Source organism: Dromiciops gliroides, chromosome 4 (assembly GCF_019393635.1).
Source record: "Dromiciops gliroides isolate mDroGli1 chromosome 4, mDroGli1.pri, whole genome shotgun sequence".
Taxonomy (NCBI): Eukaryota; Metazoa; Chordata; class Mammalia; order Microbiotheria; family Microbiotheriidae; genus Dromiciops; species Dromiciops gliroides.
This window is the reverse complement of record NC_057864.1, coordinates 87841714-87868034: the sequence shown is the minus strand read 5'-3', so window position 1 is coordinate 87868034 and position 26321 is coordinate 87841714. Positions and strand designations below refer to the sequence as shown.

The following is a 26321-nucleotide window of genomic DNA, read 5'->3' as shown; positions in this document are numbered from 1 at the left end:
TTCTATAGGATACTTTTCTAGCCCCTCTTTCCCCAAATTCCCCACCCAGGTATTCATTCCTTCCAATATGTTCTTCCATCTCCTTGGTATACATGTTGTATGAAGATATTTATTTTCATGTTGTCTCCCCCTTTAGGATATGAGATCCTTGAGAGCAAGATCTATATTTTTGCCTTTTTAAAATACCCTCAGAATTTAGTACAAAGCCTAGAATGTAATAAAACCTTAGTAAATTACTTTTTGGCTAACATCTTTGTATATTTGAAGTAAAGCTGAATTGAATTTGGAATCAAACATTGTTTCTGGTATGTAATATTTATACCTGAAGAATCTTTCCAGTACAGGGTTTAGGAAGAAGGACCTGAGTTTAGAGAAGATAGGCAGACCAAATAACAAGAAAGGGGGTCTAGCTCATAAATGCCTGGTTGAACATTTGGTTCATTCTGCTAATAAAACAGTTGAGACTTTAGGGCATGGAATTCTAAGGTGAAATTCTTGGTCCATTTGAAATTTTAAAATATAGGGCAATAAAGAAACAGTAATTCAGCTGAATGTAACATGTAAGAAATTTTAGTCTTGATTCTGGATGGATATAACAAGATCAATATACATTTAAAATCTCCATTTCATGCCCCACCTCCTTCATGATTTGCAGCAAGGGAATATTTCTGATTAAAAAAGAAAAAATGTAGCTATTTTATTCTGCATGTCTATGTTGAGGGGCAGTAAGTCTTAATCATCAGAAAGCTGGCCTTGGTGTCAAGAATTCATTTTTTTTTCAAGTCCTGCCATGAATTCATTTGGGTTTCCCAATCATGGGCAAGTCAGTTAAACTCTCTTTACTCCAGACAATGGTCTAATGCTCTAAGGAGCTGAACTGGAAGAGAGAATACTATTAAAGCGGAGGTGCTTATATGGATAAAATTAAAGATCTGGCTGTTCTCTACTCCCCAAATTGGGCAAGTTGGGTGGCTCAGCACTGGCCCTGCAGTTGGGAGGAGCTGGGTTCAAATCTCACCTCAGACACTTAGTAGCTCTGTGACCCGGGGCAAGTCACTTAACCCCAAGTGTCTTAAACATCTGAGGTCATCTCCAGTTCTGATATATATCTTGCCACTGGACCCAGATGGCTGTGGAGTAGAGAGTAACTTGACCTTGTACAACCCTCCCTCACTTAAATCCAATTCAGTGCAAGTCATGACATCACCCTCATGTCAGAGTCCTCTTCAAGAATGAAGAACAGGGGCAGCTAGGTGGCACAGTGGATAAAGCACTGGCCCTGGATTCAGGAGTACCCGAGTTCAAATCCGGCCTCAGACCCTTGACACTTACTAAATGTGTGACCCTGGGCCAGTCACTTAATCTCCATTGCCCCACAAAAAAAGAAGGACAAACAACAAGAACTCCCAAAATGGATATATGCATATGCATGTACATCCATGTATACATATACACAGATGTATACATATGTATATAGTAAATGAATATTATCTTTAAGACCCTCACAAAGGGAGATAGGGTATAACCCCTTTAAAAGTTCTGTCAGCAAAATATCCCAAAGTATAAAAATACTGATAGTCAATGTTGAATAGAAGTAAGACATATGTGTTAATTTTAATATGCTCCACAAATGAGCTAGGGAGTAAGGAGATGTTTGTTAGGTCATTTGTGATTCAGGAAAAGAATTATCATTGGAAAGAAGCTTACATTGCAGCTTTTTTTTTTCATTTGAGGTTTTAATTCATTTGGAAAAAGCCAAGAGAGAAAACCAAGACCTAGAGGTTGGCAGGGCAACACCACAAGTCAGGGAAGGACTTCTCTGATAAGTGCAGTCCCTGAGTAGGATGTTAGCCATAGTGTTAGAGTAAGCTTCTAATTAGGCATAATTCCTAAGGGGAGAAGATCACTAAGGTGACCTGGAAAAAAAGATGTGTGTGTATCAGTGTGTGCATGTGTTTGTGCATGTGTATGTGTGTGTGTTTTAACAGAGACCTGGCAGGTCCAGTAATCCAGAGGATTCTCAGGATCAAAGTGGCCTGAGGCCTTCTCTTTACCAATGGTGGCCTGAATAAAATCCCTAGCAGAAACCCAAAGTTGATTTACAGTGCTTGGGTGCTTCAGTGTGAGCTCTGAGAAAGCTTGAAATATATTAAGATCGTCAGATAACACAAACAGAGAAGCAGTACCTCTCCACTGGACTTGTCAAAAGGTGCTAGCATTTTCCATTTCCTTTTTATTTATTTCTTGTATTAATCTCTCTTTCATTATACCATTCCCCACAGGATTTCTTTCCCTTAGTCTTTAAATCTCTAAACCTACAATCTTTCCTCCTCTTCTCTAATTTCCTGACTCTCAGTGGACATCTTGCCTAAAGGGTCTACTAAAATGGCTCTGAAAGGATTTCCTTAATTTTTCCTTTCTCCAATTCAAAGCATCCATTTCTATTCCTATCTTATCTGAAAATATTTCTTTTTTTTCATTCTCTTCTTGAAAATAATATGTACTTCTATGCATTTAATAACTTAAGGGAAAGACTTCCAAATTTATATTCCCATCCCTGATATTGTCACATTATCATACATCCTTGGTATTAGAAGAGATCTCACAGACCATCTAGTCCAATCTTTTCCCAACTGAAAATGTCTTCTACAACACACCTGACAATTGGTCATCCAGTTTTTAGTTGAAGGCCTGTTACTTTGTGAGGAAGTATTTTCTAGTTGTCTTAGCACTTATTTTTAGGATTTTTTTCTTTATAATAGCTTTAATCTGTCTCTCTACATGTCTAATATTTATGTGACAGTCCTTTAAATACATGAAGATTGCTACTATTATCTTCTGTAGGTTTTTATCTCCCCTAAATTAAGCATATTCAGTTGCTTCACTGGATTCTCAAATGGCATAATCTTGAGGTCTATGCACCTCAGTCATCACTGTCCCTTGTTTGATCTCTTGCTTATCAGTGTCTTTCCTAAAAGAGGGTGCTCAAAACTAAACATAATACACCAGATTGGTCTGACCAAGGGAGAGTATAATAATAATTAAATTATTAACTCCCCCATTGTATACATTGTTTTTCACACACAAAGAGGCATCATCCTGTAATGGATAGAGAGTTGGCCAGGAGGACCTGGTTACATTCTTTTTCTGACACATATTGACTGTGTGACCCTTAACAAGTCATTTAACTCAAATTGCTCTAGTCAATTCTCTAGGAGTAGAATTTACAGAGAAGGAGATGCTCTGCATTGCTAGAAGAAATCGTCATATTCAGGAGTTTTTTAAACACATGAAATAAGGAACCTAATCCTTATATTTACAAAGACCAGTCCAAGGTCACATTATTCTTTTTTTGGACTGCCAAGTCACACTATTGATATGTTTGATTTGGAGTACACTAAAACTCCAGCCTTTTTTTCAGAAAAAAATTCTATATAGCCACATCTCCTTAACTTTTCCCATGAACTTCTTTCATTTTTATAGCTGTTTCATTTCATTTCAATTCAATGTCCCAAACAACATTTCAATTTCAGGAAAATTAAGAATGGACTCAATTCTTCATTGTAAACCTATTCCTTGTATTATGTTCATTATTTCTGTGAGTTAAATCATCCTTTTCCTAGTCATCTAAGGTCAAAACCCTAGACTCATCTTTACATTTTTTATTTTCTGTATCCCTTAAATCCAATCAAAGAATAACAATTTATAATTTTTGAACAAGGGACGTTAATAATCTAGTTTATAACTTTTCTTTATAGAAAAACAATACTAAGTCACAGTGATGTTAAAACACTTAAAACATATCTAGTAAGTGAGAAAACCAGGTTTAGAACCCAGATCTTTTAACTTTCTGTCTTGTGCTGGATCTATACTAGTGGTGTCAAATTCAAATAAAAATGGGGGCCATTAAACCATATGTAAGCATCCTTGTATTACTATATTGACTTAGAAAGCAACATGTTTAAGTTATCTGGTGGGTTTTTTCCAATTTTATTTATTTCCTTTAATATTTTCCAATTACTTTTTTTGTGAGGCAATTGGGGTTAAGTGACTTGCCCAGGGATACACAGCTAGTAAGTATCAAGTGTCTAAGGCTGAATTTGAACTCAGGTCCTCCTGAATCCAGGTCCAGTGCTCTATCCACTGCACCACCTAGCTGCCCCACCCAATTACTTTTCAATCTGGTTTGAATCTACTCAGGAGTGTTATAGCTGGAAATCATGTGTTTGACATCTCTGTTCTATACTATGATATCCCTTGTTGTCAAATTTTCCTTCCTAGTGTCTCTAGAATTCATGCCTTATATTCCATTCCCATTGAGAATATTGTAATCCAGGCCTTTATTGTCTCATTGTTTTAATTGGTTGCCTGTATACAATCATTTTCCATTTTTCTTTCATGGAAACTACTACAAATTTCATTTTCTCATATTATGATGGTGTCATTCTCATGCTCAGATATTTTTAAAGACTTCAGTGAACAAAGTTTGAATTCTTTGGTATGACATTCATGGTTCTTCATAATTTGACACTGACCTTCTAAGCCATTTTCTCTCTTCCATTGTATTTCTACTCTATCCCTAGTTACACATGAGTTCTAGTGGCATTTCTCTGAAACATTTTCACTGTGCTGATTTCTGATTAAAAATACTCATTGGCTCCCCATTATTATCATTATGGTATCATAGATTTAGAGCCAACAAGGACAAAGAGTAAAGCTCATAAATTAAATCCCCTGATTCTCATTTCACAACACAGATAGTAGACATAAAATTCAACCAACATGAATTTGTTAAGCACCTAATTTGTGTATTGTGGTTGATAGTACTAAACAGAAACTGGTGATTTGAATGACGATAAATGTAAACTAATGATTTTCTTGTTGAGCAAATATAAATAATAAAGTTAAAAGATCTGAGGAGGCAAGTATATCATTCTACTTTCATCCCCACACCCATCCCCACCCACACACAAACCCCTCCTACACTCACACATCCCCTAACTCCTTTCTTCTTGTAGCAGGATTTAGATGCATGCTAAGAACATTGAGGGAGAATAAGAGAGGAGAGTAAAGTAACTAGATCTTTTGTGGTCCTGTTGGATAGAATCCCTTCTTCAAAATTACCTTCAAAACCTATGATTCATTCTTTTGGATATCCTTAGTGGTGAATCATCATACTTTGAGAGTATATCTTTTTAAAGTAATAAATCCTTTAGGGAAGAGTTTAGTAAATAAAGTGAGTAGGGCAGGGACCCTACTTATTCATCTCTGTTTCTCTTCCAAAAGCTGAGTACAGTGGTAAAGACATTTAACAAATAACTGTTATATTGAATCAAGAAAGATATTACTCTTTTGAAAATGAAAAGGAAGAAGGTTTTTTTAACCAAACTTTCTATTAAAAATATTGGTCACATAAGTAGTGAGTCACATCTAGAAACCAATTCCAAGCTACCGGATCACAGGTTACCTCCAACCCTGGCATTTAAGGTTCTCCATCCATAATCTAGCTCCAACCTACCTTGCCAACTTGAACTTTCACTGACTCTGCACAAAGGCCCTCAAATCCAACAAGCTATGCACCTTAATTATATTTTTCTTATAACCACCTTTGAACATGTGCTTATAATAATGAATTAGACAACTATTGTGCTATAAGAAACGATGAGCAGGAGGAGTTCAGAGAAACCTGGAGGGTCTTGTGTGGGCTGATGATGAGTGAGATGAGCAGAACCAGAAGAACATTGTACACAGTAACATCAACATTGAGTGTTGATCTACTGTGATGGACTATATTCTTCTCACCAATGAAATGGCACAGAAGAGTTCCAGGGAACTCGTGATGGAAGAGGATCTCCAAATCCAGGAAAAAAAAAAAAGAACTGCGGAGTATAGATGCTAAATGAACCATACTATTTCTTTTGTTTTTGATGCTGTTGTTTTTTTTTTTCTATTTTGAGGTTTTCCATCATTGCTCTGATTTTTTTCTCTTATAACATGAGTAATGCAGAAATAGAATTAATGTTATTATGTGTGTGTATATATATATATATATATAAAACCTATATCAGATTGCCTGCTGTCTAGGGGAGGGGGGAGGGAGGGGAGGGAGGGAGAAAGAAAAATCTGAAATTGTAAAGCTTGTATAAACAAAGGTTGAGAACTATCTTTACATGTAACAGAAAAAAAATACTTTATTAATTTAAAAAAATGAATTAGACAAAGCCACTGCCCTCCTGATGTCTTTAGTCTAATAATTACTGGTTCTATTGGCCAGATCAAACTCCAACTGATTAGTTGTTTCCAAAAATAAAATCAACTTGAAAATAGTTAAGAATAGATTTATTTCTTGGGCTAATTTCAAAATCAGTAATTTCAGATGTTTCAAGCAATGGCAGCATCAAACTTTTGAGAATGTGGGAGGACCACTAGAAAATGTATACTCTAGAAAATCCTGACGAAATCCATTTCTGATGCAAGAAGGCTAAGCATCTACATTATGGACACAGATTCCATTTGTCTTTGCAATCCAGTGATGCTGAATTCCTTTTTGTGACTCATACAATATATTACCTCTATGGACTGTTCCTTTTTTACTGGTAGTGCTCTTAGTATAGAATATTATCCCTTTTCATATCTCCCTCTTATATTCTTTCAAGTCTTGACAAAATTTGAAACCTGCAAGATGCCATTTCTAGTTTCCCTAAATACCAGTGCCTTGCCTTTTAGGGTACTTCCTATTTATATGGTATACACACACACATATATATATGTATGTATGGGTATATTTCTGTATGTATGTGTTTATATATGTGTGTATATGTGTGTGCATATAATTGTTTGCATGTTCTCTCCTCCATTAAATTGTGAGTTTCTTCAGGAAAAGGACCATTTTTGCTTTTATATCCCTGGCTTTTAGCAAAATATCTTACACAAAGTAAGCCCTTATTAAACCCTTGCCTTGATGTAAGTCTGGTGCAGGGATAAAGTTATTGTCACCTACAAGTACTGTTTACTTTCCCCCTACCTTTTGTTGCTTAGGATCAGAATATGCCTGGATAAGTATAACCAGATGTGGCTATCTTTCCTATTTCCTGTCTCAAAAAATTAGGTAGAATCAGATTTCTACATGCCAGAAGGAGAAATATCTGAAAGAGAAATCTGGAGAGGACCTTGACACTAGAAGATCCAGAATCCTACCTACTATACAGGATGGGAGAAGCAATGATAGATAGATTTGTAAGGGAAAAACATCTAGAATTTAAGTGGCCTGCAAGCTCAATATGATTGAACAGTGTTTTCTGTAGGCAAAATATGATTTTAGGCTGTCTTAAGAATGACAAGATTGGGGGGCCACTAGGTGGTGGAGTGGATAGAGCACCAGCCCTGGATTCAGGAGGACCCGAGTTCAAATCCAAACTCAGACACAACATTCCTCAAACACAACATTCCTCAGATACAACACTTACTAGCTGTGAGACCCTGGGCAAGTCACTTAACACTCACTGCCCTGAAAAAAGAATAACAATATCATTTCCATTCCTGGCAAGGAAGAAGGAAATGATAGTGCCTTTGTTCATAACTGAATCAGATTACCTCTAGAGTAATGTGCTCAGTTGTAGTGTCATACTTTAGGGAACACTCTGGTAAGATTAAAAATATCCAAAGAGGAATAAGCAGAATGGTAAATGGCCTTGATTACTACGGATATTTAGCCTGGAGAAGAGAAGACTTTGATGGGAATATGATCTGCTGCAGGTAATAAATATCAGAGGCAAGATTTGAATCTAGGTCCTATGCTTCCAGAATCAGTACAGTTTCCAATACACAATGCAGAACTACAGTTAAAAGCTAGCCATTGCTTTCTCTCCTGAAGTTTTTAAATCTTGTCAGGTTCTAAATCAGTCTAGTTACAGCTTAGTCTGGTTTAACATAATGCATTATATTCAAATATTACTAATTTAAAACATTTTGCAAACTGTTTATGGCATATGTTCAAAAACAAGCTTAACTTTGAGTGCATATTCCTTGGTGGTTTATCCTCTTTAGCAACTTCTGAGATGAGTATCCTTTGCAATATTCATATGCTTCCCTTAACAGGGAAAATATGCAAACAAAATCCCTCTTCTCTATACCAGAAGTTCTTAATTCTTTTAGGGTTTTTTTATGTTTTCTTTCTCTTTTTTTCCAACTGGGAAGTTATTTTTGTGGTAAGAACTAATTTTCAAATAAACCTGTTGACTACCTTTAACCTTAAAATATTTCCCTAATTTTTTTTTGCATAATTTGAATGAATAGTGCAATAGTGCTCTCAGATTCAAATTAGCCAAGCTGCTCTCATTTAAAAGTTAGCATCTATCTAAGGAAGGATTTTCCATTATGCAAAGGGACTGTGTGCATACATATGCAAAAGACTTCACCAAAATGAATACACAGAATCTTCAACTTCTTTCACAAGGGTTCTCCTAAAAGCCATGGCAATGAATGGTACCTGTGACTATTCATATAAGTGTATGTATTTGTGTGTATATAAAATATATACACACATACATATACATGTATATATAGACATATGTGTGTATATATATATACACACACCTGTATATGTGTACACATGTGTGTGTTATGTGGGTATTCACACATATATACACTTATTTTCTGCACATTTTATTTTATTTTAATTTTTTTGGTGAGGCAATTGGGGTTAAGTGACTTGTCCAGGGTCAAACAGCTAGTAAGTGTCAAGTGTCTGAGGCTGGATTTGAACTCAGGTCCTCCTGAATCCAGGGCCAGTGTTCTATCCACTGTACCACCTAGCTTCCCCTTTCTGCACATTTTAATGACAATTCTCATTCTTAATTTTACTAACCTTCAGCATCAATACTGACAGATTTATATGCTGAAATATTTTCATAAGGGCAAGCATTTGAATTAAGAACCAGGAAGTTTGGAATGCCTTTTTAAAAAATATCCTGGACCAAAACATTATACTTTTGTCATCACAGAATTCTGAGATTGAAATAGATGACAAAGTTATGAGAGGTTGCTAACACTTTTCTTTATAACATACAGGTAGACTAACTAGATAAGTCAGAAAGATGAAATTGAATAGACAATAGACAGACAACCTTCAATCATCTCTCGTAACAGAGAACACATGTTATATGTATACATACACACATACATATGTATATGTTATATACATAAATCCATCTAAATGGATATATGTATGCATTCTTTCTCTGTCCCTGAGAAAACCCTGTTTTTTTGTAAAGGCATAAGTGTTTTCATTAACAATAAAAATTTCTTTGATATAGACCATTTGACATAGTAATTAATAAAAAGGTCAAAGAAGTTACTTTAAGTAGATTCTCCTTTTATTTTCTCTGCCTATCCTAGGTCTAATGCATAGAATGGTCAGAAAAGCAGGAAGAAGGAATATCTTGGATAACTCCCAAGCTGATTATTTGGCAAATTATTGCCAGCAATATTTTTAAGAGCTTAAATGGTACTTCAGCTTTAGAACTAGAAGGGACATTAGAGGCCATCTAGCTTCAACCCTGATTTTTACAACTAAGGAAACTCAGATTTGATAAATTGACCAAAGGCAATAGAAAGCTGTGAAGGGATTTGAATTGAGGCTGACTCTCCCAACGCAGTGTTTTTTCCATTGTAGCATTTTACTTGCATAGTAGTAGGAGTTCTCAATACCTGGAAGGTCTATGTAGTGTGCTATAACTACTCAGCTTCTACAGGTAAGGAAGATTCTTAGACATACAGTAGAAGCAATGAGTTGGTGTAGTCCTGTAAGCATGCTGCACATGTATTATTGCATTTGTATTTATGTATATGCATATGTTCATCTCTATACACATGTGTATACATGTTTGTTTATATATGAGTATGCATATTATATACATATATTCCTACATATGCAAAAAAGGCTGTGGGCATCTACTAATTCCCCTTCTAAATCTCCCTCTGTCTTACATTACACACACACCCCTTTCTTTTACTGTAGTTCAGTCTTGCAGCACTAGATCCTATTCAACACTTCAAACTATATATCTTGAATACATCTCAAACTTAGTATGTCAAAAAGTAACCTTGAGGCAGCTAGGTGGCGCAGTAGATAGAGCACCAACCCTGGAGTCAGGAATACCTGGGTTCAAATCCGGCCTCAGACACTTAGCACTTACTAGCTGTGTGACCTTTGGCAAGTCACTTAACCCCAATTGCCTCACTAAAAAAGAAAAAAAAAAGTAACCTCATCTCCTCCCCTTCCCAAATCTCCCACTTTCCAAGCTTTTTTTTTAAGTTTCAAAGGCATCATCCTTCTTCCAGCACCCCAGGTTCATAACCTTGGCATTATTGTTGACTCTTTCTTGTCTGTTTCCCTACATATCCAATTAGTTGGCAAATCATGCCATATCTTCTTTTACAATATTTCTTAAGTCTTACTCAATTTTTCTACACATACATCTACCATTTTATTTCAGGCTCTCATCAACTCTTGCTTAGATTATTGAAACAGAATCCTAATTCTTCCTCCCTATGAACTGCTGCCAAAATAATTTTTCTTAAGCACATAGCTGACCATGTGAATTCCTCATTCAATCAAATCCAATAACTTTCTATTGTCTTGAGGATAAAATTAAAAAAAAAAACCCACCACTTTCTCTTTGATTTTCAAAGCTTGAAATGATCTAATCCTGACCTATCAATCCAGTATCCTTAAACATTAATCTTCTCTTCCCGACTCCCATCCATACACTCTGTCCCTCCCATTCTATAATTTAGGGGGAAAAAACTGGCTTTTTCTCTATTCCTCATATATGTCTAGAATGGGCTTTCATCTTACCTCTGCTCCATTGAGTCTCCCTCTATATTTAACATGCAACTCAAGCACTATGAGACCCCCAACTTCTTATGTCTTTACTCCCAAATTACCATATATTTAACTTCTCATTATTCAACCGTTTAGTCATGCTTGACTTTTCATGACCCCACATACCATGATCATAGTTTCAATGAGCTACACAAGTCTTTCTACAACAACAAAGAAGTGATCCAGGAGGGGATATATTTAACTACTTTGTCTATGTTTACATTTGTTCATTTTTCATTTACTCTGTGTGTGTGTGTGTGTGTTTGTGTTGGTACTTGTCTGCCCCATTAGAATTATTTTCTTTTCTTTTCTTTTCTTTTTTTGCGGGGCAATGAGGGTTATGTGACTTGTCCAGGGTCACACAGCTAGTAAGTGTTAAGTGCCTGAGGCTGAATTTGAACTCAGGTCCTTTTGAATCCAGAGCCAATGTTTTAGCCATTGTGTCACCTAGCTGCCCTATCCTCCATTAGAATTTAGTGTCCCCATGAATAGATATCAATTTCTATTTCATTTTATTTTTACAACACCTAGAAAAGTGCCTTGCACATAGTAAGTGCTTAAAAAAAAACTTGATTGGTCTTGTACATTTTTTTCTATCCAAATAACCCAAAGCTTCTTTAGGATTAACAATATTGCTTGTATTCATTTTGTTCTACCACAAAGCCTTATAGACATAAGCCATAACCAGCAAACTTTTTATTTGGAGAAAGGCTAGCATGGGAAATAATTTTTGAGTCTTGCAGAAGGGTGTGCAGGGGTATCTGCATTGCCTTGAGGTTTCCAATCCGATACAAGCATGGGCTGATAGATATTTCTGATGGAACAACCAAACATGGCAACAACAAAGTCAGGACAGAAGCTGCACCATCAGTGTGATAACCCGGGTAGGGAAGGGCAATAAAGGATCAGGCTGGTATTGTTTGAAGTAGAGCTAGAAAAGGGGCCTTCTGGGATCACAAGTTAGTAGAGCAGTCAGGGGGGAAAGCCCTAAAATCTTGATGCCAGAACTGGACATGGAGGTAAAAAAGAGAAGGGTTTGGATGGATAAGACCAAAGAGATGGCAGTGCATCATACAGGGGAAAAAAAAAAAAACAGTAATGGGAAGGAAACTCCAGGACACTCTAAGTTCTCCACCATGAATCAAAATATTCACTTCCCAACCCTAATACCATCTCTGCTTGAAGAGGGAACATAGTAGGCACAATTGAAAGTATTTGCTAAATAAATGACTGAATGAGATAATACTTTTTGAAAAAAATGATACAAAATAATAGGAAATTACATCAGTAAAATTCTGTAGATACCCCTTTACTATATGAATTTTGAGTTTCTCATTTGGAATGAGAAAATTTTAAAGCTAGGTTACTTGTGCTAACTTTCTATTAGTTACCTGTATTTATTTCTATTTAACTGCCAACTGATCTATTCCTCCACTGACAATCATCTATATTTGGGTTCATGTGGGGTTTGATAATTTCTACCTATGGTATGACAGCTATTCTCTAAACATAGTATAGCAATCAGTTATTTTTTTTTCTTCTCTGTATTGTTGTTGACTTTTCTTTTTGGCCTGATGAAGTTAGGGTTTAAAATAATCTTCAATGTATCAATCAATGTTTTTCCTCGAGCCAAATGTGAAAAAATTATCATAAAAGTTATTCATAAGTAAAAAAAAAAGTCTAAATGATTTTACTTCTCCTGAAGTTTTTCAAATCAAATGAAAAGGTTGAAGTGAAAAACACTATTATTTTTGCTTTTCACATATAATCTGTCACAAAATATTCCAATTTTGAAACATGTTTGCCGTATCTTTGTCCCCATAGTCACAAATCTGCTCACAATCCACAATCTAGTTCCCGGCCTTGACGGCTTTCCTCTCTATGGGTACCTAAGTAGTGATATGGTAGCTTCAGAGGGCCTGAACTAAGAATAAAGAGGACTGGGATGGGGCAGCTAGATGGCGCAGTGGTTAAAGCACCGGCCCTGGACTCAGGAGTACCTGAGTTCAAATCCGGCCTCAGACACTTGACATTTACTAGCTGTGTGACCGTGGGCAAGTCACTTAACCCCTGTTGCCTAAAAAAAACAAAACAAACAAACAAAAAAAAAAAAAAACAAAAAAGAGGACTGGGAAAGGTTTCTTACAGAAGGTACCATGATTCTTATTGTCTCTTTCTTAATTGTGAACTTTAATTTCTTCCACCTTCACCAGCTTCTATAATTGCCTCAATCTTTTTAGCACACACATGTGTTTCTTTTTTTGTCTAAATACTATTTGTATTTTTTCTATCTCATTTATCACTTCTCCTTCCTTGAATAACTTCTCTGTTTTCCTTTTTTTGGTTTCTTTTAAAAATTTACTATAGACTCATCCCCCTCCTCTTCCATTTAGTCCTATTCTAGTTGCTCTCCCCTATCCCTCTTTATACTTATTGAGTCTATTTCTTGGAATATTAAGAACCATACATAGTAAGAGATGGTAAGACATGATAATAAAGTGAGACCTCAAAAAAAAAACACAACACAAAACACTGGCTATGCCATGAAACAACCATTATTTTTCAAAGTATTCTTGGTGAGTTCTGCAGTTTGTCAAATATTTCTGACATAGTACTCAAATAATTTTTGAAATTCCCTTTTGAGATTTGCTTTTAGAGTCAATTCACAAGTTACACGCAGATACACAGACATGCAAGAACACATGGTTTCATTACTTTATAGTCAAATCTCATTTTGGAGCCAAATGATATTTATTATGTAGCATGACCCTTCATCTAATCCAATAAACTAGGTACTGAATGAATTTTGCCTGCTTTCACAAATCAAATCCACTCTCAGAGGGACAAGGATTGGCCACCACTAAGGATATTCAGAAGAATGTGACAAAGACTTTGAAGCTAATTCCCAAAGAAAAATTCCCAAAGTGCTTTGAAATATGACAGCATCATTTGAAGTACATACCCTCCCAAAGTAACTACTTTGAAGTGGTTGACTCCCATTTGGACATCTAAACTCTGGTATGCCTGTTTAAAAGGCAGCTGTATTACTTCTATTTGTTAAAAGATTAATTCTCTATAAAAAGAAAGGGAAATGTGCTATCACAGAGTTTAAGATGATTACAAATGGTTTTTAAAAGACTTGATATATGTAAAATGGATCACAAATGAACCTTACAATTTTTAGAATACCTTCGTGTTCTCTCCTACATTGTCATCTTGATACTCATACTATTCTTTTTGTTCTCCTTGCCAAAGTGATTGCTCATTGAGGGATTCAACCTCAAGATACTCAGATTTAGAGTTAGATGATTGGGTTCATGTATCTGCAACTTCCAACCATTTGAGGTTGTGGAAGTCACTTCATCACTGGGCTTCAAGTATTTTCTTCTGTAATAACAACAACAACAATAACAAATTGGTATTTATATAGCACTTACTAAGTGTTGGGCACTTTGTGAAGCACTTTATAATAATTACCTCATTTGATCCTCATAACAATTTCAGGAGGTAGGGTCTATTATTATCCTCATTTTACCGAAACGAAACTGAGGCAAACAGGTTAAGTGACTTGCCTAGGGTCACATATCTAGAAAGTATCTGAGATAAAATTTGACCTCCTATTTTTTTACCACAGGCATGGTACTCTTTACTATTCTATGAAGCTGTAAAATCATGATTTTGTATTAGCTGGTCTATGATGACTCTTGCAACTTAAGCTCTCTCTATATGATCCTATGATACCCCACCAGGATGCTCAATTATTTTGAGCAATGGCAACATTATTGTGATAAAAATTACCCGAAGATGATGACTTTGAAGGGCTATCAGTCAATTTGATTGCACTAGTCATGATTTCTTTGTTAAAATAATTGCATTATAGTGCTATTTCATATCTCTGTGTACTCTTGTCATCTAATCAGCATCTATACTCATGTTTAGATATTCATATTTTTCTAACATAATGTGCTGGTCTTGAAGACTCAGAAAAACCTAGTTCAAGTTATAATCATAGCTCTGCTAGTTAGTAGCTGCAGACCCCTTGAAAGGTTGCTTAAAATGCTGTGTTTTAATGTTGTTATATATCATATATAATATCAAAATTCTATATTATATTTTATATGATATTTATGGGGCTGCTAGGTGGTACAGTAGATAGAGTTCCAGGTCTGGACAGGAAGACCTGAGTTAAAATTTGGCCTCCTAGACTTAACTAGCTCTGTGAACCTGAGCAAAACACTTAACCTGTTTGCCTCAGTTTCCTCATCTTTAAAATGAAGATAATAATAGGACCTACCTAGCAAACAATAGACAGTATATGGCTGGAAGATAACAGGCACTATATAAATGCTTATTCTCTTCTCCTTTCTCCCAATAGTAACTATCATACTTACAGTAGGTAGCTGAATTGTTAGAAAAAAATTGTAAAACAATATATAATATATGTGAGCTATTAAACACATTGTTTATATTATATCTATTGGTTTTACTTTTACATATTTACATTATATATGTATATATGTATGTATGTATGTGTATGTGTGTGTGTGTGTGTATTGCGGAGCAATGAGGGTTAAGTGACTTGTCCAGGGTTACACAGCTAATAAGTGTAAAGTGTCTGAGTCCAGATTTGAACTCAGGTCCTCCTGAATCCAGGGCAGGTGCTTTATCCCTTGCTCCACCTAGCTGCCACATACATTATAATTTAACAAATCAGAGTTATAAATACCAACTTTGAATTTACATAGCTAAATGCATGTCAAATTTTCCCCAATGTAATGTAAACTTATTCAGGGTACGAAAGATATGCTTTTTGCTTTGGTATCACCAAGGTCTAGCACAGTATCTTGTACAGAGGAGCTGTTCTATTGATATATGCAAAAAGGAATGGAAATACAAGCCAAATAAGAGCTCTAGTATACCTGGAAGGAATATCAGAGACACTTGAACACAATGAGAACACTTTACCAAATCCACATGAAATTGTAATTTTTTTTCTTTCTATATTCAAATGAAATAGGAATGTGACAGCTAATCTCATGTGTGTGTGTATGTGTGTGTGTGTGTGTGTGTGTGTGTGTGTGTGTGTTTGGAAGTGTGTATGTTTCACCAATCATATCAAGAACTACTTCAGATAATGGTACTTTATGGACTGTGGCATTTTAATTTTACTAGTTTAGTCGTTGTCTATTTGCCAGACATGCATCAGTAAACAAATGATGACATGCTATTGATTTTACAGATGAGAGAAATGAGGCACAGAAACTTTGCAAAAAACTCTGAAACAGGCTCATAATGTTATCATAACCTAAAAGTGGCTCAGGTTATAATTTGACCATTTCTGCCACTTATCATAATCACAATCTATTATTATTATTAATTATTATTATTGTACTTTCTTCTAACTCAATCTACTGCAACTTTGATTCAAAGTAGTTCCTGAAACAAATTTTTTAAACTGGCTGGTTGAAGCCCCTTTTGATCAATATGAAGTCAGTTACATAACTGAATTGAACATAAAAAAATATCAGTCTCATCTCAGTTTTGACTAGGTTGCTTTTCTCTGTATATAAGCTTTTAATAAACACCAGACAGTTGTCAGTGGCGAGAATTTCTAGCTTGGTTTATGTTTGGAGGAAAATATCTGATAGACTACAAAGAGAGAAGGCAGGTAAATACATCTTAAAATCCTCAAATTGCCATGAAATATTACACATGTTATCTTGTAATTCAACTTAGAAAAATCCATAGCAATTCAATAAGAATGAAAGTATTATTATTTCAAATATACAGTTCTTTGGTCTTGTTGAAATTTGGCATATCTCAAGAAATATATATATATATATATATAGATAGATAGATAGATAGATAGATAGATAGATAGATAGATAGATAGATAGATATAGATATAGATATATATAAATCATTCCAAAAAGACATTACAATAAATTATTTTGGACTTGTTAAAAATAAATTATAACTGAAAAACAACAACAATGAAATCATGGGTTTGTATCTTCCATGCTTCTGAGTTCTGCTTGCTACCTTGTCCTCTGCACTTTTGCCTCAGCCCTTGGGCCATAGCTCATGTTAGGTGAGAATTCACTATGCCCAGGTGTTCCAAACTTATGCCTATTCAGTCTAACTACATGTAAAGCATGCACTTCATTCCACACCCACTTTCACTTTTTTCTCTTGCAATAGTAACCAAGTAGACCTTACCATTCTTGGAAAGGTCTCATTCAATTGCCCTATGATTCCATTTTCCACTTGTGACTTTTCAGACCAAAACACTTCTAGGCACAACTCCCCTATATGTCTCGTCTAACACTATTAGAATCTGGAATCAGGTCACTGCATTTACATTCCAGCTCTGCCATTTAATAATCTTTGGGAATTTGAACTAGTCTTTTTATTTCTCTGAACTTCAGTTTCTTTATTTGTGAACAGAGGACACTGCACTAGATGACTTTATAAGTACTTCCCAATTTTAAAATCAATGATTCTTTATTAGTATTGAGTTTAAGTTTTAGGTTTTGGTATTTCAGTGAATAGAATACTAGATCTAGAATTAAGAAAACCTGAGTTCAAATCTGTCCTCAGACATTTACTATCTGTGTGACTATGGACAAGTCATTTCACCTGGTTCTGCCTCAGTTTCCTCATTTATAAAATATAAATAATAATAGTCCCTTACTCTCACGGTTCTAGAAAGGACAAAATGAGAATATTTGTAAATCACTTTGTGAACCTTAAAGTGCTATGTAAATGCTAACTACCATAATTATTTTTATTAAAATTGAATCATCTCAGCAATTTTGGGATGAAATAGATGAATATCATAACCTTTTAAAAATGTGGCAATTTAAGTAGAGATTAATGGAATTGTCCATGAATAAATCAATGATGATAATAAGAATTAAACCAAGTCTTCCTATTTAGGGATCAGCCTGCTTTTCTGATCTCAGACAACTATTATTTATTTTCTGATCATTAAGCAATCATTTTCAGTCTATGTGCATTCACACAAGGGGATGCCGGTAGTATCAATTTTTCTAAATAACCATTCCCTAGGTTTTATCTGTTTGCTTTTACAAATTAAAAAAAAAACAAGCAATGAATAAATGGCCATAATTTAATGAATGTAGGTTCATAGAGACTTTCTTTCAGATGGACTAAAATGCTCTAAATTGATCAGTTTTTTGCTACATGTAGTAGAACTAAGATTATTCACTATACTTTTATTTTTTTTTACCTCCTTGGGAGCATCAGCTTGAATGAATTCAGAATAAATCATCCTGGCTTTGGAAGCAATTTTTTCTGCAGATTCAGTTTTTTTATAATCTTCACAGGCCAGCCAGAACTCAACATTTTCTTCACTAAATTCTGACTTCAGAAATGTTCTAAAAGCATCTAGACCAGCTGTGAAAAAAATAAAATAAGAAAAAGTATAATGAAAGCTATAAAATAATATTGCCAAATATGTTATGTAACAAATATCCACTTCTCTAAATATAAGCAATTAAACGTTTCCCATTACTTTCCCCAGTAGATCACATTTAAATTATTTGATGTAAGTATTGTTACTTATCACTTACAAGAGAGCATTGTTGCACAGTGGTTAAAAGAACCAGCCTTAGAACCAGGATGACAAGAGTTCAAGTCTTGTGTCTGATAAACACAAGCTAGGTGCACATGGTCAAAACCCTTATACAATGGTGTACAAAGGCAATTCCCTGAAACTATGCATATGTGTTTCTAATCTGCATTGGAAGAAGGAATTTACTTTGTGAGAGTTCTCTACATCAATGAAATCTATGTGCAAGACTAAACATAACCCAATACAACCAAAGCCACTTTCATGAATACAATTTTCAAGATTCTCCATCATTTATACACTATTGATCTAAAAATCCTATCTTATAATGCTTGAATATTATAAGTGTAATATAGTTGAGATTCTTTACTAAATCTGTCCCAAATTGAAGCCTTATGTCATTCTTTGGATCATAACGATAGAAACAAGTAACTGGCATTTTAAGTGATTTTGAGAGAGACAATGCTAATCCTATGATGGGGCTTAAGGAAACAGAGCATCTACCACATCTTGAAAATATATGGGTTTTGTGACAATCTTCTATCTCCTCATATAAGTAAACTATTTAGGGGTAAGGTATTCTTATTAACGAAAAATGATGGCATTCCAATGGGTAGATAATAGGATATCTTAGGTCCAGTGGTATAAAGAATCTCATATTCAATTTAGTTAAATACCCTCATTTTATAGTTGAAGAGACTTAGGTATCAAATGTCTTAAGGTGGTTCCAAAAGATGATTCAATTAGATAGCAAGATTTGTATTCCTGAGCTATCTGTCTCTATGTTGCCAGATGAAGGCAGCACCTTAATGCTACCTGATTACATTTAACAAATTTTACCTCTTTCCAGTGGCACCCTATGTGATACATGCAAGACAACAGATTTAATTATGGATTAATTACCCTTCCCTCCCCCAAAACCATCTAATCCACTATAGTTAGTATGTACATAAACTACCTGTAACCCCAGAGTGTTGAATTTTTAAATTTTCAAGATAGGTTGGAAATAGAAACAAGAAGTTGAAGGAGAATGAGAGAGGGAAGGAAGAGGGAACCAGTGGGGAAAAGAAGAAATAATGAATGAGTAAAGGTTACAAGGCTAATCTTTTTCAGGGAACGTATCATGGAATGTTAAGATGAAGGCTGGGGGTGGCAGCTAGGTGGCACAGTGGATAAAGTACCAGTCCTAAATTCAGGAGGACCTGAGTTCAAATCCTACCTCAGACACTTCACAAGTTCTAGCCATGTGCTGTGTGCCCTTGGGCCAGTCACTTAACCTTCATTGCCCCACAAAAAAAAAAAAGAAAGAAAAAGAAAAAAAAGATGAAGGCTACAAGATAGAGAATAAGGGTAATATAGGAAAAGGAGCAGAAGGAATAGAATATGAAGAGGAAAATAAAATGTATAATATAACAAGGACTTACAGTTGTATGTTTTAAATTTAATAAAGCACTTTATGTATAATATTTCATTTGATCTTCACAACAGCTCCTAGGTATTATTAATCAACCAAGTATTTATTAAATGCTTGTTATATGCCAGGTATTGTGGTGGGCACTGAGGATACAAGTACAAAATATGAAACAATGCCCATTTGCAAGGAGTTTATATTCTAATCTAGAAGACTAGGATACAATAGCAAAACAACTGAGCACTGGACCTGGGGTCAAGAAGACCTGAGTTCAAATCTGGCCTCAGACACTTATTAGCTTTGTGATCCTGGGCATATCATTTGACTTTTGACTTAGTTTCCTGATCTGTAAAATAAGAATAAAAATTGCACCTGCTTGCAGGGCTTTTGTAAAGATAAAATGAGATAATTTTTTCAGGATGCTTTCTAAATCTTAAGGTTTTATATAAATGCTAGCTATTATTTTTACTATATAAAGATATAAAGTATAAGTATAAATTTAATAATACACATATATGCAATATAGGTATATTCAAGCTAATTTGGGAGAAGGATTCCAGTAGTTGGAATGATCAGGAAAAGCTTCATATAGAAGACAGAGCTTGGTTACATCATAAATGAAGTGAAAAATTCTTATTTTATGAAGTTAATAGAAGGATGGAATACATTCCAAGTTGTGTAAAACACGGAGACAGGAAATAGAGCATTATGTGTGAAGAACAAGAGAAGGCCAGTTTTTCTGGATCACAGAATGTGAGGGGGGAGTAATGTTTAATCATGTGACAAATATAAATTGGGTCCAGTTTGTAAAGGGCTTGAAAGCCTAAACAGAGATTCATGTATTTTATTACAGAGGCAAATGTTAACCATTGGATTTGATAGAGTAGTGAAGTCACATGGACAGTTATGTACTATAAAATGATTTTGGCAGCTTTGCACAGTATGGTCTGGAATTATGAGAAACTTGATGTACAGAGACAAATTGAGAGCCTCTTATAATAATATAGTCTTTTCCTCTACCCTGCTGCCCTGCTAAATGAGGGCCTGTGTGGGTGGAGGAATCATATGCAAGAGATAGTACAAAATTCGACATGTCAAAATTTGGCAACCTTGGAAGTTGGAAAGATGATGGTGCCTTGGATAGAAAAAGGGAAGTTTTAAAGAGAAGAAGACTGGGAATGGTAGGTGGGGAGAGAAAAGATAATAAGTTTAGTTATGGACATGTTGAATTTAAATTGTCTCCAATACATTCAGTTTGAAATTATCCTGAGAAAGGATGCATAGGTTTCACTAAACTGTCAAAGGGGGTCCATATATATATATATTTATACATGTATGTACATGCACACATACACATATACATAGTCATATATCTGTGTGTTAAGAATCCCATAATATGCCGAGAAAAGGTAATAAGTTATAGTATATAGAGCACTGGACTTAGCAAAGACCTAACAAATTGCTTTTCTTTTTTTTTTTTTTGCGGGGCAATGGGGGTTAAGTGACTTACCCAGTATCATACAGCTAGTAAGTGTCAAGTGTCTGAGGACAGATTTGAACTCAGTTGCTCCTGAATCCAGGGCCAGTGCTTTATCCACTGCGCCACCTAGCCGCCCCCCTAACAAATTGCTTTTTGACAATTACTAGATGTTGTGACCAAGAGTAAATAAGGCTTTTTGTCATTTCAGACAACTTTCTAGGCCTAATCTACTAAACCATACGTGGTTTTGATCTGCTTTGGTAGGAGAGTGAAATTAGGGATGTGATCTGCTTTACTGAAGAGAATTCCCACATGATGAGGTAACCATGGCTATAATCACAACTCAGAAGTTAGCTCATGGGCTTATATTCAAATTTCTATTTGGATAAAACTGTCATCAACAACTTGGTCTCACCTTTGTTGGCTAGCAATGTATCCATGGACTCTGACCAGGCCATTGTGTTCGTGGATGTTGACCTGTGGAAACAACATCTACCCTTGAAAATAGCATTGTGATCTTTTGCCTTTATAAACTATACTTATTTTGATGCTCTCCATATACTTCAAAGCCAACTTTAATGAGCTGTTGATTAATAACTTTTAGCGTTTCAATATGAATACAATAGTGAAAGGTCAATAAAAATTATATAACCATTCTTTTCCAGTATGAAACCAACATCAGAGCCCCTAAAAGTATAATGTAATTTGGCATTGGTGACTTCTTAATTAATCTAGCAGACAGTAATAATAATGTTTGCAATTGGTCCAGCTATAACAGAGGCACAAGAGAGATATTACTCATTGTTCTGTAGGCGAGTACTGAATTACTTCTTAACTAAGAATGGATTAACCATTAATTTATATGACACTCTTCTACGCTCTCCCAGAAAAATATCCAAAGGTGTTTCATGATAGCAATAGTGATGAATGGACTATTTTCCAATATTTTTGAGTATAAAAATTGACTTGGTTCACAATTCTTCTTCTCAATGAGGTTTTGATTAAGAGTTTCAAGTAAGTAATAGTCTTGAAAATGCTTATCTGTATCCCAATATCCTGAAAGTCCCTGGCTATTCTTCTTTAGGACCTCCATCCCTAAGACAAGAGCAGTATAAAATGAGTTAGTACGATCCAAATTCTGTACTAATTTATCTGTTATCTAATGGTCTGTCATAACAGAGTGTGAACTTTCCCAAACTAATCAATATATATTTTTTTGCCTTCAGTCTTTTGAAGGAGTACCTTTTTGGAGAGTTTTATGTAAAAAGTAATCAATCAGTTTTAAAATCAAGAAATTTTGAGATATGGACTTTCTCATTCATTTCTCCCTTAACAACAACAAAAAAACAACAACAAAATTCCCAGTCTTCCTTACCAGAAAGCACATGCCTCAAAGAAGGAGAAATGCAGTACATTGTTTGGCAGGATGACTTTGTTTTGAAAAGTAGTGGTATCATAACTTTTAAAATGAGAACTTGACAATTTGGAAGATGCTTTTTAATGAGATTAACTCATTTCTATTAGTACCATTCACAGAGAAATATCTTAAATTAACTTCTGAGGATATGTTATGTGATTCTAAGTCTTCCTTTCTATCTTCTGGTTTACTAATATCTTTATGGAATTAAATGGTATTAAATTAGTTCTCCTTCTACCCCAGCATCAATTGTGCCCCTATCTCTCATAGCTAATTAACAAGGGAACATTTCTTATGATCTACCTAGCTAGTTTCTCTTTTTGCCTTTTGTTTTCTTATTCTGCAGTTATAATTGCTTAATGCTTCAAAGAACTTGAATTTCTTCTATGTGGACATATCTTCTTTTCTGTAGAGAGTTGGTGATGTTATATATAATATCATATATGCTTTGTTAGTTTTACTTAAATGGATTTATTTCTTAAAAGGGAGGATTCATTGGGGGGGAGGTGATCATTAAGGGAAATGATAGGTGTTAAAAGGTGGAGGGGTTTCTTTGGATCTGTGATTTTGCTGGAGTGTGGCAGAATGCGGTACTACCTCTTTATTGAAGTCAGAGCCCCAATGGCAGATCAACAACCATTCTGTATTTTAAAGTTTTAGAGAGCTGTCTTGGTCAAAGAGAGGAAAATAAATATTTGGAAGTGTATACTAGATTACACAGATTAGATTCATGTGAGCATATTAGCTAAGTGGTCTAGAGTATATTCAGAGGAAGAAGGGAGCTTGGTAAAAAGTGAATACATAGGATTGACTTCCATTTTTGTATTTTTCTTTGTTTTAGAAATTTCTCATCAAGTGCCTACTCTGTTTGTCTGTACTTAGATGTTTTGGCCCTCAGAAAGCAAACTTAGATTATTTTTATAGTCTGTCTAGCATGATGCATCTTGCCAGGATCTGTTGCCATAGCCAGGAGAATGCATGGTTAACCCCTAGGTCATAATAAATCAGAATAGACTTTATCATTCTAAATCCAGCATAATTCTATGTATTGCCTTGATTTGCAGGTACTTTAATCTATGATGCTATTTTCTGTTTCTCAGAAAATTCCTTTCACAATTAAAACATAGGATAAGACATATAACATCTAATTAATATAAACATGTCAATAGGATCAGTAATTTCATTGATATAATCCCCTTCTACTGATAAAATTCAACCCTCCTATAACTTAGTTCCATAGTTATTTAATTTTTATATTCTGTTTAAATAAATTTATTACCATTTATTAATTTCTAAATAATTCTTCGTTTCTAATTTTTTACTTGATTTTTTCTCAACCCTTTGAAAAACAATAATGTGTTATCAGTTTATGCATAAGTAAAAATGAGCTAAAGAATCCATCATTTCAAATACTATCGATATATACCATGATATAATGGTGTGGGGGAAAATAGTGGCCTTGAGATCAGAGGACTTGATTTTGAAGCTTAACTTTCTCATTACCTCAACAACAAATATATCGATAAAATTTGCATATATTTGAATTTGGAAAAGTAAATGGTCACTGATTTTCAAAGAACTCGGAGGGTTAAAAACTCTATGGGTGAGTGGCACATATACCTGTTTGCCAGTTGTTAGCTACTTTCTTATATTATTTCAAATATCCTTTAGAGGATAAGTGTTAGGTTCTCTGATTTCCTGCCGAGTGAGATATGCACATAAAATATCTAATTTTATACTGTATTCATACGTGTGTCTGGAGTCAAATATCTACCAGAAGTATATCATGTGCATATTATTGATTTCCTTTCAATTTTCTTAATTTAATAAAATGCAATAAAGACCATTGATATTCCCAATTTTTGTCCAATAGAATTATGTCTGATACATGTGTGACTGGGCAAGTTGCTTAACCATTCTGCGTGTCAATTTCCTCATATGTCTACTAGTATTTACCCCTCAGGGTTGATACGAGCATCAAATGAGGTAATGAATGGTAATTGTTTTGTAAACATTAATATGCTTAATCTCCTCATCTTTTTCAATAGAGTTCAAATAGAAATGCTCTTGTGACAATTCCTGATCTTGCTATTCATTTTTTTATTTAATATTATAAATTGATTTTCAAATACATATATATCCACATATATATGCCATTTAACATATTGTACCCACAATCTGTGTGTATTCATATTATTATTATAATAACTTTATTTTGCTAACTATAGAAACTATTTTCCTGTTATTGTCTTAAAATGTGATATCTAACAGCTTTGTCAGTTCCCTGTGTACTAGAGAATGAAAAGTCCAATCCAGATAATTTTCAGGAGATATCTTGTGTTTGAGGAAGAGGTTGACCAATCCCTTCTTTTTGAACGAGTAATTCTTATTTCAAAATTCCCAAATAAAAACATATAAAACAATGCAGAAATTGTGCTCCTATCATAGATAACTAATGCATATAATGTGTTCTATAGTTTTTATTTAGCATCAAATCCATAAGTAAAAAATATAGCTGAAATGATAAGCTTAAATTTCATTTTAGATTTTTCATCTTAATGAATCTGTAAGAGCAAGCCCAAGATTGTTGGAATCTTTTAAGAAAGAGGAAGGAATTAGAAGTGGAAAACAGGGAAGAACAAATCAGAGAGATGGGAATAATTAGCATATTTGTCATGAGTAAAGAAAAAAAAATCCACCCAGAGTCACCAAACAGTCATGTTTCATTCTGTAGATAATTTGAGATAAAAATAGCTTTAAACAACTCACTTCACTGGCATTTTTCGTTCCACTGTCTGACTGTCACAGATGATGCAGAATGTCTCTTTCTGACTGATCTTCAGGCTGAAGGTAACGTGACAGCAGGAACATGACAATTAGTATGCAAATACCTGGTCATTGGGTTATAAATTGACTGTTTAAATCATACTTTTCTATTGTGTTTCAGTTTAAGTTTGAGAAGGTTCAACAGGCTATTATTTTCATTAGTCAACACATTTGAACCTCCTGAGTAGAAGAATAACAATGTCAACAAAGAGGGCAGTTTTATGAGTTCTACGACATAATTTAAATATGTTCCCACAATATAGTTTATAGCAAATATACTTTTTCACATGAAGAGAAATCAAGATAGAAAATTACATTTGGAGTTTTAACATTTACTTCTCAATTTTCATACTCAAATCTCTAGTACTCAAACAAGATCATTTTTGTTTTCCTTTGGATTTTCAAAGACAGGAACAAATGATTTCTATCAATTTATGATTAAACTAAGGACATTTACTTAATGTATCATATATGTATAAATACATACATATTTACATTGAAAATTTTATACAATATTTTCATGGAAATATTTGTGTACATTCACACATTATTTTTAGCCATGGATCTCTGGCTTTTTTTTTTGTCTTCTCTTTTGACAATTTCTCTGTCAAAGCAATTCATATGAATCTAGGAACAAGAAAACCTGAATGAAAAATGAAACATTTTCATAAAGGTGAGATTCTCATCAAGGCATTATGGTTGTTTGAA

The 26321-nt window shown here is 34.5% G+C and overlaps 1 protein-coding gene across 1 annotated transcript in view; it reads right to left on the bottom strand.

Annotated features, from left to right (window-relative positions):
• The window catches only part of RGS21 (regulator of G protein signaling 21), a 28851-nt gene extending 3284 nt beyond the window's left edge, over positions 1 to 25567 (bottom strand). The window contains exons 1-3 of the mRNA XM_043963583.1: positions 25557 to 25567; positions 21786 to 21862; positions 18138 to 18304 (exon numbers count right to left, since the gene is read on the bottom strand). Of these exons, the coding sequence (XP_043819518.1) occupies positions 18138 to 18304; positions 21786 to 21862; positions 25557 to 25567 (255 nt within the window). The remainder of the gene's footprint in view (positions 1 to 18137; positions 18305 to 21785; positions 21863 to 25556) is intronic.
• Between the last annotated feature and the right edge of the window lie 754 nt (positions 25568 to 26321).